General features: G+C 31.9%; 3 protein-coding genes across 9 annotated transcripts in view; 2 read left to right on the top strand and 1 right to left on the bottom strand.

The window, feature by feature from the left end:
- The window catches only part of LOC109538960, an 84,142-nt gene extending 71,603 nt beyond the window's left edge, over window positions 1–12,539 (bottom strand). Inside the window, exons 1-2 of the mRNA XM_048664176.1 lie at window positions 12,434–12,539; window positions 11,063–11,193 (exon numbers count right to left, since the gene is read on the bottom strand). The gene's annotated coding sequence lies outside the window, so the exon portion shown is untranslated. The remainder of the gene's footprint in view (window positions 1–11,062; window positions 11,194–12,433) is intronic.
- The window catches only part of LOC109538958 (scoloptoxin SSD14), a 36,127-nt gene that overhangs the window by 9,162 nt on the left and 10,999 nt on the right, over window positions 1–15,966 (top strand). For 4 of the 7 annotated variants that reach the window (XM_019906415.2, XM_019906416.2, XM_019906418.2 and 1 more), the window contains one exon: window positions 1,954–2,187. In XM_019906415.2, coding sequence (XP_019761974.2) covers window positions 1,954–2,187 — 234 coding nt within the window. Of the gene's footprint in view, window positions 1–609; window positions 910–1,297; window positions 1,628–1,953; window positions 2,188–15,966 lie in introns of those variants that run through there. The other 3 variants (XM_019906413.2, XM_048664171.1, XM_019906412.2) reach the window with 3 other exon arrangements.
- LOC109538962 (nuclear protein 1) lies at window positions 10,057–10,777 on the top strand. The gene has a single exon (XM_019906430.2). It carries the CDS (start codon window positions 10,173–10,175, stop codon window positions 10,398–10,400), a length of 228 nt encoding a protein of 75 aa, XP_019761989.1. The 5' UTR covers window positions 10,057–10,172; the 3' UTR covers window positions 10,401–10,777.

Here is a 15,966-nt window from a genome sequence, read left to right as displayed (position 1 = left end):
TGTGTACCAATTTGTTTTGATTTCCCCGTTGTTATCATAATTAATTGTTAGGTCTAGAAAGTTTATAGAATTGCCTTTATCTTCTTCCAGAGTAAACTTTAGGGTATCATGAAAGGCATTAAACTTATCTAGTGTATATTAAATTTTGTCTTTCGGCAGGCACATTATGCAGTCATCCACATATCGTTTAAAAAATTCACACTTATAGTTTAATTTAGATACTATTTATTAATTTATTATTAAGTATCTGAACGAAGAATTCTAGTCTCTTCCCAAATTTGATTGTCCTGACTAATCACCTGTTAGGCCTAATTAATTTTAGAATGTTTTAAAGTATTGCAATTGTGATGTATTTTAATGTGTGATATGATGAGGCTGTTGACGAACTATGGTTGTTTTTTAAATTAATGATTTTTTTTTAACTATCTGTTATTTTAGAAAAACTGATGATGGTGGAAAATTGTACCCAGACGTATTTTTATTGATAAATAGAGACAACAAATGACTTCTACTATCGCTTGAAATTAATTTTCAATAATATTTCAAAATATTGCGTAAAAACGTGTAACTAGATTCCTGTTCATTCATTCGCTTAATCAAGTTATCTATTACTATTTCATTTTCACTTCCAACCTAAATGTGCTACGTGTACTGTCCTATTATCGATGTTTATCCATCCGGTTACAAGTCATCTAAGTATGCGCTATGACCTCTCATAATAATTAATTGATTATTACCTGGAAAATATAGCGCAATATTATCTAGAAAATAGAATCGTGGACGCAATATAGCAATATTATATCGCAAAATGTCCACAAGTGCATCGTACAAATTGGTAGTAGAACCAGAAGAATTACTTCAGTTGCAAAGTTCGGATGTTTTGAAAAAACCATATTCTAAACATTTCAGGTTGGTAGAAAACTCACAATTCATAATTCAATTAATTGGGAATATTAGTTCTGTTATTCCGCTTTAATTAGATAAATAGTGGGATAATAATTAAAATAATTTAAAAGATTCACGTAGGTAAAAACTTCCAAGAATTTCATAAATGTTCCACGCAAGTTCATCATAAATTGTTCAAAATCTTAAGTGGTTAATGAGATATCGTAAATAACCAAGTTCATACAAAAGAAAGAAGGTCGTTGTGATGGTCGAATAACTAAAACAGCAATAAACGTTACGTTTGTTAGTGAAGTCTACTTCACTTACAAAGTTTAATTACATTCTACAATTTATTTTTATACTTTCTATCAACGCCCTGAAACTTTTTCGTCGTTTCATTGCAACCTCGTATATTGTACATTGTTGCCCCATCTATCCACCACCGTCAAAGTCACGCTTCGCTCCCCTTTTCCTTAACCTCCCCCAAATGTAAAAACATGCCATACGAATTTCCCTTTAAAAATTCTCAGTTTTCACTTCATTTGAATGTATAGTCGAGTTGGTTTTGATTTCGGTCAATTATTATGGTGGATTTGAAATTGCTAATCTATCCAGAAATCCTGCATAAAGCATCGATACTTCGGAAACGGTGCAAAACGCAATCGATCGCGTGCAAAGCGGCACAAAACGGGAATTGTTCTTGTGGAGAACGTGTAGATTTCAACGAAGCTGAAGCTCAAATGTAAGTTGTATTGAACAATTATCAACGATCTCAATTAGGAGTTTTCCAAAAATCCTAGCAAACTAGCCAGTCAGCATCAGACGCTAGGTGGAAGTTCTCCAGTGCACAATATGCTGAAGAATTTGAAGCTGGTGATTTGGTGATTTTTCAGTCAGAGGATTTATAAACATGAGAACCACACTCCACACTCCAGTGGTTAGTTAATGCGCTTGAGAGAGTACAGTTCTTCAAATAACCTAATGAATTATCATTACCTAAATTTCGCGTTCGATGCACTCAAACATTGCTTTTCAATACATTTGTATAACAATTACTTTCTTTTGCAGCCCTCGAATCAAGAGAAGGTACATTTTGGGGAGCATCGTTCTCTTGGTCCTCATAGCCCTAATATTAGCTGCTTTTTACGGCGGATTGTTTGGAAGAGGTTTAGCACCAGATGACGAAGCTCTACTGAACCCTAGGAACCCTACAGAGCCTTTGCCGCCCTCCACCTCGGTTCTGCGCGTTTTTAAAAAGGCGGCAGTATGTGCAGATTCAGCTGCCTGCGCACAAGTTGGCAAGTAAGTACACAATATTGAAGCTAAGATTGAAATAGTACTACAAATTAACTTACCAGTCATACTACGTAAGCTGTTCATGGCCACAACAGCCTCTTGTACTAGAAAATATTCTTCATAACTACTGTTTTTCATAACTTGAGCTTATAACAACAACTAAGTTTTTTTTTACAAACTTCTTTTTGGGTATTTTGCCTCAAAAATTTTTGTGTTTAAAAAAGACAGAATTTCCTCACATCTTTTATAACAGATTGATAAATAGTGCTCCCATTTCGCAATAAGAACGAATTATTTATCAAAAAGTTATCAAGAAGTATCACCTAGAGGGTATCCTGCGACACACTTGGCTCAAGCTGTAAGAGAAAATGCCAATTAGTAAAGAAATTAATTTGAAAAAATTACCTTGACGTTTCGATAGCTATTTTTTGCTATCGTTATCAAAATAACCTAAAAAAGAGTATATTAATAAATTGTGTAATAATAGTATATTATTATTATTATCTACTATTATTACACAAATTACTAACATACTCGTTTTTAGGTTCTTTTGATAACGATAGCAGAAAATAGCTATCGAAACGTCAAGGTAATTTTTTCAAATTAATTTCTAATAATTCTTACTAATTGGAATTTTCTCTTTCAGCTTGAGCCTATGTGTGTCGCAGGATACCCTCTAGGTGGTTTTTTGAATATTTTTTAATAAATTATTCGTTCTTATTGCGAAATAGAAGCACTATTTATCAATCTGTAATAAAAGACGTGAGGAAATTCTGTCATTTTTAAAGACAAAAATTTTTGAGGCAAAAAACCCAAAAAGAAGTTTGTAAAAAAATGAATCCGCCTCAACAATATAGAACTTATCAACAACTAAGTTGATGTTTTGGTATGAAAATTGGTATAAAGTCACATTTACAACTAAAAGTTGATTGGTCCGCTGAATTTTAAATGAATTTAGACACGACTTCTGGGATTCACTGTATGTTTTTGACTTACAAACATAAACTCGCAAGTGTAGTATTAGTATGATTGCATTCAATTGGACATAACTTTTTGTAACCTTTGGCTGGCTCTTAAAAAGTAAAGTGCACAGGATGATCCAAATTTGACACTCAAGGTCTATGGCAATACGAAAACTGATAATTATAATATCAATCTCAGATCACAAATCATCTTTTACCGAAAAGAAATCAAAATACTGAATTTGAAAGTGGACTTAATGACGTCGTCAATTTTTTTTCTCCAGAATTTTAACAATAGTTTTTCACGTCTGTGTTTCTATTAGGATTGCGAATAACCTTAGCTGAAAAAAATATATCTACCTATTTTAGCTTAAAAGTTACAGGTCTAACGTTTAAGTCAAAATCAATAGCAAATTTTCTTTTAAATAAGAGTTATTTATAATTCCATGAGCTGGATAAAAGTTGATAACGTCATTAACACCATTTCTAAATTTACTGTTTTTCCTTTTTTCGCCTCAGTCTAAAAGTCCTTAGCCTCTCGCCTAAAAATTTAATTTCGAATAATAATTAATTCGAATTGATTAACTATTTATTAATTTGAACTTGAATTGAAATTTTAACACCTGGAATATGATTAGCAAGCATTTGCAGACACAATTGCTCATACGTTAAACAATAAACAGTGAATTGCAAAGTTACAGTCTTGCACAGTGATGTTTGATGAAATACACGAAAATTTGAAAACCGTTTCTTGATCTCCACGCAAAATTCGTTTGAAGATATTTATTTGAAATTCGATAGTCTTAAGGAGCTTATGTGCTAAAATATGCAAAGCCAGAAATAAACTTTAAACATTGAAAATGGAAGGAAACCAAGGCGTTCTTATCGTCCATGTATGGAACGATTTCTTAAGATTATTTACCAAATTAACATGAAGAAAATATGTATTTTTTTCGTCTGTTAAAGGCTGTTCATCGAATTTATTGAGAACAATTTTGTAAAATAGAATATTCTGCGAATCTTTTGTGGTGTAGAGTATTCTTTTATTTTTTACCATGCATTCGGAAAATCTGATTCCTCCTTCAGATCCAAAATATCAAATTAACAAGTCAGGACCAATCAATTAATAAATATAAGAAAGAAACAAGCAAGTGTTTAATTTCAACTATTTTTCAATTGACTTGTTATGACTGTACTGTAGTTTATTTTATATGTTAGCACTGAAAAACGAAATACATTTTCCGAAAGGTTGGTAGAAATATCAGAATGTTACCGCGATCATTCCACCTTTTTGAAAGGCAAAAAATGTAAACCATTAATTTTAAAAAAATATATTTGTTAAACTCAGAGGTGCAAATTCCAAGCAAGCAAAGGAAGACGTAAGAACGGACGGGATCGGTTCTCCTTTCGTCCAACTCAAACATTTGCTTTGATTTTGGCTTTCTTAAACTTGTTGGTTTTCAACTTATTAATACTTTCGTACATATAGATATTTCTTTGCTACTCTGCTTGTTAGAATATAATGGTGCATTATTTAAAAAACTTTATAACACTTTAATTAGATTTGCGAAATTAATTGTAGATGTTGGCAACTTGTCAATGTTCGGGTAATTCGTAAAAAGCAACGTATTAAAATAAGAATTTTTTTAATTAATATTATTTACTAAAACTAGTCATTTTTCAGTTTCTTCTTTTTTGTTCAGATGTAATAAGCCTGGGTATAATTAAAATTTAACTAAACCTCTATATGTGGTCCACTGAAAGGCAATTAGACAATTTGGGGCGATGAACTGCCTTGCACCTGTGTTTGTGTTAAAAATAAATCGAGATGTTTGTGGTATACAGCCAAGTTTGAAAATAATAAGGGGCATGCAATGATGTAAATTAAATAAAATCTCCGTCAAAACAGTGCCAAAACAAAACTATTTCTATTATGAACTGATCTTTTTGCATTGATAAAACATTGTTTATCAATTTTTTTTGTACAAAAGAGATATTTTATCTACTAAAAACTATATACCCAATACATAATTGAAAGGAAGTCTTAGTATGCTTGATGAATAACTAGTTCATTTTAAGTCATGGTAGCCAAACGATTATGCGTAGAGCAAACCATGAATTACGTACGTTACTTCGTTGTTTGGTTTTTTCGACACCGTATGTAAGAACTGGTATATTTCCGTTCAGCAGACAAACGGAAGACCCCTTCTAAAATCCTGCATCTTAAAATAGATTCACTAGATGAAAATAATTCAATATAATATGTACGTTGGCGAGAAGAGAGAAGAAAAGTTGAGTTTTGTTTATAAAATTAGATGATTAATCAATTAATACCACTGGTGCTGTATATTTTTAAATAATTTCCCATCCGGATGTGAAATGAATACTAACCATGTTCTCAATGTTCGCTTCCAAAGACGGATTTTTTGATTTGTTACGATCGTTGGAGACTGTAAAACATTACTGATGGAACATTACTGGTGAAACAAACACAGAATATGAAATGTATACCTTGAAAACCTTGAAAATACTTCAGTAGCTGGATCTTCCGCTAAGATGTACGCAAGTTTTCCGTTCAGAACGTCCATGAGCGTGTTTTTGGAAAATATTTATGAAAGAGTTTCCGTTGTTGCGATGGGTCTAAATGTAAAACCATCCAATCGTTAACAGTTGAAAAGAGCATAGCGGAAATATATTGAAATTGTATTTAGAATAAAAATAGATAACATTTTTATACATATAGATAAATCTCATGAACTGAATTACACCATATCTACTAGAGTACCCAAATCAGTGAATGTTTTAAGACAATAACGAGTCTATAATGAGCATTTCCAATTGCAGTTGAGCTCGTATGTAGGTATTTACTTTCTAGTTTCTAGATCCCGATTGAATTGGGTCTAGTGAGAATAATATGAAAATATTATTGAATTTGTTAGATTTTTTTAAGAAATGTTTTATTTCCGTAAAATAACTTAATACTTTTTCAAAAACATTCACATAAAAAAATTGACCAATTAAGCCTATTTGGTGTGAAAAGAAATACTTAACAAAATAATAAATTTGATAATGCATTTTTCAAATTAAAGTTTTTAAGCCATGAAACATGCCCAAGTAGTAAATCGGGGTGGAAATTAAACCAACGAATACCCTATCAATGTAAAATTACAGATAATGTATTAATATTTTACGATCTCTTTTCACACATGTAAAAATTTGGATTTATTTGTCAGAACTTTTACTCCAGATACTACTGAACCAATTACATAAAAATAAAACTTGCAGGTGTACAGAAATTCTCAGCGGCAGATCACATCATTCAGTAATATTCTGATTTTCTTATTGTACATATTGTTGATTGTCTTTATTATCGGATAATCTACTAATCAAACTACAAAAATTAGTAATGATAAAAACAACTTGTTGGCGCGGATAGAACATTTATGAACGTGCCAGTTCGGCGTCCTATCATTTATTTTTGTTCTGGTGTTTTTGGTGTGTAACAATGGAAAAGTGAAGTTGTCAATCTAATAATAATCAATAAAAATTTTTTTTATAAATCAGCAATCATCCAATCAATAATCTATAAGAAACGAAATAAAAAGGCAAGCAGTAATCCTCAGCGCACTAAAGCACAAAGGTGTGCAAAACACAACTAAAACTTTAACAGATTTTTTTGAAAAAGTTTGTAGTAAATTGTATTCATTTTTTTTTGAGTATTTTTTGACAAAATGGACTTTCACCGCTTTCAAATAAAACGGCTAATAGAATTTTTCCGAAATTTCGATTTATTTCCTCTTGGGAGATCGCGGGTGATATTAAATGTACTGACAATGGATTGCATCATTTTCCGCTGATGAGATTTATAGGTATAAGTATCATCTCATCATCTCTTTCATTGAAAATGAAGCATTTCTACTATGTTAATGAACAATTGATTGCATCAGTACAATACAGTATGTACACGTGAAACAAATAAAGCAAACATCGATGGGTTGACAATAACACAGACTATTTTAATACCATTTAGATTCAGGATAAGTAATTTGATAACTTACATTATGGATGATCATAAAAAATATTATAATGAGCTAATTGTGGCCAATCTAGATCAATTCCAGTACCTTCCAGAGATAAATCAATCTATTAATCGTAATGTCATTCACGACAATAACCAGACGACAATGAGCACATACAATTGCAATTTAACACGTACTTGCTTTCTAATTTCTAGAACAATGAGATTATCAATCACCGTAATACCAAACATTCACAATTGAACCGAAGTATGTAACTTGGAAAATAAGACTAGGTTTATTTGATCCGCTATAACTTTAGCGGAATTTATCTTCTTGCAAGTGTCACAAAACACTAATTATTTAATATAATCAAATCAAACACTGAGGCGCAAAAAATAGAATAAAACAAAGGCAGATGATTCAAGAATAAAATCTACGATTAATAAGCTAATTCGACTGATTTCCGTATAAAAGTGAGTAACCTAAATCGCAATGAGACAATATTAACTCCAAAATAGCAAAAGCGATTACAATTTCGTATGCTCTTGCTTTCTAGATTCTAGAACGATGAGATTATGAATTGCTCTATTTAGCAAAATTCGAAATTGAACATAAGTATGTGACTTTTGATTTTGTTAATATATCAGTACGAGTAAAAAATGTTAAAAATCGTGCTACACAAGGTCTTATTTAAGTACGTAGATAAACTTTAGCATGTTATTCTGTGAGTGATTTTAAGAAGAAACCAGTTCGGCATGTGAAAATATCATATATATAATAAAGTTATGCAACAATAGTTTTATGTTTATTTGTTTCATCGAAAACAGTTTTAATATGTACGAAAAACATAATTATCGATTTGTTTTCAAAATCAATTATGGAATTGCCTATTGAAGTTTGGCTAATTACTCAAATCAGACCCTGTGTACTAATTTATGTATGTGATTCTAAATGTATTTTATTTTATGTTACAATTAATTCATTACGCTGCCTTGCTGATATTTTGATTACCTGAACTAAACGTTTGCTGTTTCTTTCCTTAATGTACCAATCAATGGCAATCACAATTAATAATAGAACATTTTCACGAAAATTCCTTAGATAAATTGTATTGTTCCTTTCTGACTGATGCGTATATTAAACGGAATTATCAATAACAAAGTTTGAGCGCTTTGTAATGATAACCATTTTTGTGCAACATTGACAAACATTTTTGATTAATATTGGTACTAATGCGTGAATTACAGAATTGCAAGAATTAAAGAGCACTTATCTAGTACTCTGAGGAAGAAAAACATGTTTGGGTTTTTTTTGCTAAGCTGGCATAAATCATATTTTTACTATGGCTTACTTGGCGCAAAAACAGATAAAACTCTAATAAATTCATACAAAACATTGATTATCTAGTTGAAATGTTTTCATTGTTGGGAAATGTTTGTTTTATACGTTAGTTTATTAAAAGAGCGCAGTGCATAATTGCTTAAAGGAATCGCAGGATCGATTTATAATAACATCATACCTTCTAGTCATTTTATATGCAATAATATCTCTTCGGATTATAAACCGCTTAGATAGTGTTATATAAGTTAACGCGTTCATTAAAAGGCATATTTTTCAAAAAAAGTTATTTAATTTTCCTTGATTGTCTTGTATTTTGTATAAATACAAATATTTTCTCAACAAAGGACACATATTGCATTCCCTGAAAACCGAAAAGAAAATGTATTCGGTTTTTTCCTGTTTTTGTTGTTTAAAAAGATAGTGAGAAAGAAACTAATACTGCAGGTAGAAGCGTATGAAAAATTAAATATCAACCAATAAAAATACAGATCAGTAAATCCTACATCATTTTCTAACGGATTTAAAAATTAAATATGTTTAGTTAACGCTATTCTTCTAGATCCAATTCGACTGTTTTAGTGCAAATCAGTGCTAGTATCTATGAGTTACTTTTGTTGTCAACACATGTTCAAAATTTAATGAATGCATCAGTTCACAATGTGAACTAAATGTATTGCAAAATATAAAAATAAAATTTTTGAACTTGGGTGGTTTTTAAACAGATGAACGATATATTTTGAGAGGCTTCATTAAAATATACAGGGTGTTCAGTCGTAAGGTGTAAGTCAATCAATTCCAAACAGGAGGTTTTAGTGCAAGTAATTTGAGGTTAATTTTGATAATATACCTACGAAGTTCCAAAAACGCAGGCTTCCAAAAAAAATTAAGTGTGTAATGCATATTATCGATAGTTAAGAAATTAAGAAGTTAATCCAACATGCCGATTTTACTTTTCATCGCCAAAACAGAGTGTAGTACAAAAAAAACACGAAATATTTTCTCTTCAAAATCAAAAGTAAATTTAGAAAATGAAAATAAGAGAATGGATAGAAAAGTTCATATGTAAAACTAAAATTCTAACTTTTGTCATAAAACATGTAGTGTTGCTAACTCCATATTCTAAGTGGTTTCCGTAATTTTACAATATTTTAATTAATATAAAATCTTCACCCCTCATGTCAAAGGATTCATTCCTGAAATGTAGTATTTATGAACGATAATAGAAAATGTAGAAAAGGGCATCACCCGTTAGAGCCCAATAAACAGTTTATAATTGGTCTGCAAAAATGTGTGATGGAAGCATAATAAAACAAAAGTATTATACGTTAAAAAGTAGGTACATATATCTGAAAATTAGTGAAAATGAATCATAGGCTACTGAATTAAAAAACGTTAAAATTGTTTTATCAACTAGTTTTCGCAACACAAAAGTTTTTATCCTAAAGCGAACAATGCGGGCTGCTTGTTGGTAGTTTCCCCAAATATCAAAACGTGACAACGTTGCTGTTCGCTATCCCCATTCCCCATTGAAGCAACCGCCCCTCCAACCTGGTCACCCGCTATAAAGCCATGGAGAACTGGCGCACAACAAACAGTGAGAACGCAGATACGAAAAGTAGAAGTTGAAAAAGTGACGTCAAAAGTTCTAGTGAATAAATTAGTCAGTGAAATGCAGCAAAAAAACATCAAAATGTCCCCTGAAGCTGAGAGTCATTTTGACGAATACGAACATTACAATTTCGCATATGATAAGCACATCTATGCAGGCCACAGTGGTAAGCAGAGGACGAAGAAAGAAGCTGAATCACATACCAATCATTTTGACCCCAATGGACATTCGAGGAAGATCGTGCAGAAGCTGATGAATACCGAGGCCAACAAGAAGACCAAGGTTTAAGCACTAAGTGATGAGACAAAGAACTTTGTTTTCACGAAAAAAAGATGATTTTTCCTTGGCTGAAGTTTACCGGACTGTGATTTCTAATTTTATTGAACGTTGCGCACTAACGAACTGGCTTTGCGATATTATTATACACCTCGCACTTTTGAGGTCATATAACATCTGATTGCGACCTACACAATGTACTTTAAACATTGCTTTGAGGTGGTTATGACTGCTTTAATTACTGTGTTAAAATCTTAATTTAATAAAAGATTACTTTTAGTAGTTGTAAGATTTTTTCTACTGTTGTTTTAAACTAAATACAGACTTAGTTCTGCTGTATGTTTTGTTAATTAGCACTATGTGTTGAATAAACATTACATTTTGAATTAGTAAGTCGTTTTCTTTTTGCCTTCCTTTTCAGAAAATCTACAGACCGAGCTGCTGACTGATATCGACTAGACACATTGCACAAAAAGTGCATATTCTAAGTGTAATTAAATTACTACCTTGTGTTTTCCATTGTTAAATTAAATTTATTCTGCTTATCGTTGATAAAATCAAAATTAATTAAATCTTTAGCGAAATGCTCTCAAGTAACATATTAAACCAGCTTATGGACAAAATATTACACTTACATACTTACAATTTACTTGGTAAAAATATGAAAAAATCACCTTATATGTTGTCGGCGACAGCTTAATTTAAAATTTGATTGCGGAAGTTTGCTATAACATTGGGTCATTTTTCAGGTTCTTCCTTGATTTATTTAAGTTTTTCACAATTTCCCGTCATTTCTGTTGTACGTCTGCAAAACATTTATTAATTTTACTAGTTCTATAATAATATGTTTTAGTCTGGTTTTTTGTTGAGTTTTATAAGTTTAAAAATACAAAAATGTATTTTTAAAGGCTTCAATAGAGAAAATGTTGTTTCTTCAATTGCTGAGATTTTTTAAGTTTGATAATTTCAACACAATTGTAAGCTATTTTTCAAAAACTTGTCACTCAAATGGAAGAGTATTTGGAAGGCTACTATTTATGCAATTAGGTAAAGAAAACGGTTGTTTTATTCATTCTGCAAGCGTCGATTGCGTTCCTTTGCAATAATTTGTCAGTCAAATTTAGCATTAGATAAAGGGCTTCTTTTGACACAGTTAGATGGATAAACTGTAACGCTATTCATCCTGCACGAGTCGATTCTATTTCACTTTTCGCAATTTTTTCAAGTTTGAAGCATTTAGCTTGTTTCCCGGTGACTTTTAAAGAAATTGTCACTAAAATTGAGGATTAGCTGTAGAGCTAGCTGCATTTGACACCCTTACAAAGAGAAAATGTTCTTCTATTTACGCTGGAAGCGTCGATCGCCTTTTAAATTTGTTAAATTCTGGGAATTTTTGTGGCTTCGAGGTTTTAGCACACTTTCTACAAAAGTAATTTTTAAAAAAATCATCACTCAAATTGAGGATTTGTTGAGGTGCTTCAACACCTCTAAATAAAGGAAAGATTGCAATATTTATCTTGCAACCGTCAATTACCTTTCAATTGTACAAGTATTAGCATTTTTTTAAACTGTAAGCTTCAAAATGCAGTTTGGCCTCCACTACGTTTGCAAGACTTTTCAAGAAAATCTCACTGAAGCTGAGGACTTGCTAGAGAACCGTTTTCAGTACTGTTAAATAGAGAAAGCCTGCTCTCTCGATGCAGCTAAGTCCGATAGTTTACCCAAATATTGAAAACATTTAAATTTGAAGCCTTGTGATTACCGTTTACAACCTTTAAAATCGATTTTTTAATTCTTTGCACAAAATTCAGATTAATTGCTAGAGAGTTGCGTTTAACATCCATCGATAGAGGTAACATTCCTCTATTACTCCTACAATTGTTAATTAATCTCGCTTTTTCTCAGTTCTTGGGATTTTTTTAGAGTGGGGCACTCCATGTCCACGTCATATGAGTCATGACCCCCCATGACCCCTTCCCTAAATCCGCCCTTGCGTGCTAGGGGGCTGCTTTACATACAATTTATTAGAAAAAGTTATTACTTACTCCATTACACCTGCAATTTTCAAATGAGTCTCGTTTTTCTTCAATTGCTCAATTTTTTTTTAAGCTCTCAGATGTGCTTTGGCTACCACCACGTTTGGAAGAGACTTCGAAAATTGATCACTTGCAACTGAAATGAACTAGACAGTGGGTTTTAACAACTCTCTCAATAGCCAAAACTTGACTATAAATTCTGCGATTTTAAGTTTAGTATTGTTTTTTCTTCGATTATTGAGATTTTTTTATTCAGCTTTTCAGTGCAATTTGGTTTGCAGCACTTTTGTAAGTGACTTCTCAAAAATAATGGCTGTAAACAACAGGATTTCTATTAAGCCTACATTTTCAGTTTAGCACCATTTTTCCTCAATTGTTGAAGATTTTTTAAGTTCGAGGCGTCAACGCGCAGTTTATCATCCACAACGATTGCAAGAAATTTTTCAAAAATTTGCCACTCAAAACTAGAATTAGATAGATTCAATACAAAATACTCCAGTTTATGAGTTTTGCAACTATTGATTTACACCAATTTTTTCTCGATTGTTAAGATTTTTAAAAGTTGGTGGACGAGAATCCCAATGAACTGAAAAGGCAACCTTTTATGAAATCCAAAAACTTTTCAAGTTTAATGTTAGTTAAGTAAATATAATGTAATTTTTGCCATGTTTCGATTTTAAACGCGGCGGAGAACGTTAGAATTTTGCGGTCTTACTGCAAAATCAGCGTAATAATACACAGCCTATAATTAGCCTCTCGAATCGTACTAATTAATAACTTTAAGCACAAGAAAGTTATAAGTGGTCAAAATGCCATGGAGGTTGAAGAGAAATTTAAATTCTCATTACCTATAGGGACAAATTTGTGTACAAAAATACACAAGTTGTAACTTTTTGAATAATAATATAAGAAATGTATCATATTGTTATATATCTAAAGATAGTAGGTATATATATTACCAAAAGTTGAGTTTTTTTAAAGTAGCGAGTTTTTTGAAAGCTACTTCTATGACTAGACTACGAACGTAATAACCTTAATAGATTAACAACCAGGATAATTAACTTTGCAAAAATGAATATTTACGCTAATGGTAAGCAACTGATATGTGGTATCTGTGAAACAGCATACACTGTACATGTCTTAAAAAAGACGGAATAGTTTTAAATAAATCTAATACATTTTTTCTAGTTTGGCAAGGTGGCATTTTGCTTGAAGTGAATTAATTTTATTTTCTTCATTAACTTATCTGTTGTTTCTGGGATTTTGGTTTGGTTCTTTCCGGACAATTCGCAAGTTTAATTTATCTGATTTTACATATTTAAACGTACCATTTACCTACAAACATGGATGTTTGATCGCATACGTGCCTATACATAAATGACCTCTCCTACTGTGAAAACTAATATTTTAAATTATTACCTGTTACATGGTGTTTACTGAACATGTTTACATAATCGGTGCATTAATAAATAACGTATATCAATAGTGCAATATTTACTAAAAATTTCAAGTATATTGTTATCAAAAATAACTAATCATAAAGAATTATATTTTATCTAGTGGAATTTGAGCATCAGTCGACTGCGTGAAGTATAAATACACAATTATTAATATTATAAATACACAAGTATTGATTAGTTTTTCGAATGTTGTGACCGAAATGGCGGAAATTGAATCAGTTTTATTACTCAAAGGACTACAGTATAATTGTTTAAACAGAAACGTTTTTAACGCTTATAGGTAGTTCTAGTCTTTTAGAGCTCTATTTGGATATCCAATTTCTTTCACTTATGCATTCCTCCACAACATTTTTTTCATACCTGTATATGTACAGAGAGCATCTATTAATTTTGAGAGTTAATCCATGCAGTAATTTTAAGTTTATTACAATTTATATAAAAAATATTCTCAAATATCTAATTTAAACATTAAAGTCTGGTGAGTTAATAATATGATATTATATTTTATTATATAGTACATTTTTGAATAATCGTCGTAATTTGCAATAAAACCAATTTTGAATAAGTTTTAAGTTAGCAATGAATCCGTTATTAAAATTCTAATTGAATGAATCAAAAAACAATAGTGCATAAATGTTTTAAGTTATCCAAATAGGGTTCAGCATCAGGCTGCTAATTTGTAAGAGAGGTAGTGTATTTTTTTTCAAATGTATACGTCGGTTCCCTGATCCTCTCCATTATAAAGGATTGTGATTTTATCGGCAATAATCCAATAACTTTTTTTGTTGATTAATAACAAATGTTGCCTTCAACCGTACCGGTTTGGTGTAGTTCATATACCAACCAAGCGTAGTTACTCGAACAAGGCTAGTTCTATTTTTATCGGTACAAGTTGGTTAACAAATTACCGTTTTACGACTCTAATTGATACCGAATTCTCGGAAATGATTGGAGATAGAAATAATCATCAAACATAAAATGTATTCTTCCAATTAGGAATTAAATGTTAAACTATAATAAAAGAGGACGCTCACATATACGGAATTATTATCGGCTTATTATCGCCCGTTTTTCATGATTTTGTTTGGTTGAAGTTTGCTTTATGCCAGCAAGAGGAGGATTCAATGATTTCAGATATTTGGTCGATGTCAGGCCTCAGAGAGAGCAGAATAAATGCGTCTTGCCTTGCCTTGATAATTTAATCAACTGTCCATTTTTGAGCATTGCGATTTAAAAATCAATTTCCAATTAATATTCACTTTGTTGTCTATCGATTATTTAAAAAGATCTGATAAATATTGTAACGGAAATGGCCTGGGGTACTCACGTTTGGAATGGGGGATCGAAATTCATGGTATTTCAGTAAATGCTGTCAATTTACTGTCAAATATGACACTGACAAGCGGGAAGTTTCGCACCTGTTCTGGAGATTTCTAGAACTATCTGGAATACATGGAGAAAACTATATAAGCGACGACGAGAACCAGACGGGAGGAGTGAGACAGACAAGCCCCCCAAAAAAGCGACAACTCCACAAGACTACGAAATCTTCTTTCACCCGAGTGAAACTATTCTCCTTGCTGGAGACCTGAACAGCAAACATACTATATGGGGCTGCAAAGGTTCCAACGGGGAGGGCAGAAAACTCCTCCAGCTCTCCGAGGACCTAGACTTTCAAATACACGCTCCCGATGAACCCACACATTTCCACTGCAACGGCCCAGACATTCTCGATATTGCCCTAACAAAAAACCTCGCTCTGAATTTGTCAATCACAAATTCCGACTCTCTAAGCTCTGACCACAACCCAATCAAACTCATCCTGAACGAAAACTTCCTACCAAACCCACTTCAACCACTAACATACATTGACTGGGACGCTCTCCGACACTATCTACAGGAAGCTACGATCACGGACACCCCAATAATAACCACCGAACACCTGGATTCTCTAAACGGCACCCTCACCGAAAAGATCACCGAGGCCACCAATAAAGCAACAACATTCAAAATTAACTCAAACAAAAACCCTTTCGGACTCCCAGTTGAAATTAAAAACAAAATTAAATTGCGAAACCGCCT

This window comes from Dendroctonus ponderosae, unplaced genomic scaffold (assembly GCF_020466585.1).
Source record: "Dendroctonus ponderosae isolate FM_Combo_2020 unplaced genomic scaffold, Dpon_F_20191213v2 Dpon_F_20191213_2, whole genome shotgun sequence".
NCBI lineage: Eukaryota > Metazoa > Arthropoda > Insecta > Coleoptera > Curculionidae > Dendroctonus > Dendroctonus ponderosae.
Note: the sequence above shows the minus strand (reverse complement) of the source record. Positions and strands in the feature narration are given on the sequence as shown.

Bases quoted from the DNA above. Each gene is read 5' to 3' on its own strand.
- LOC109538962 (XM_019906430.2), top strand. From the start codon at position 10,173: ATGCAGCAAAAAAACATCAAAATGTCCCCTGAAGCTGAGAGTCATTTT.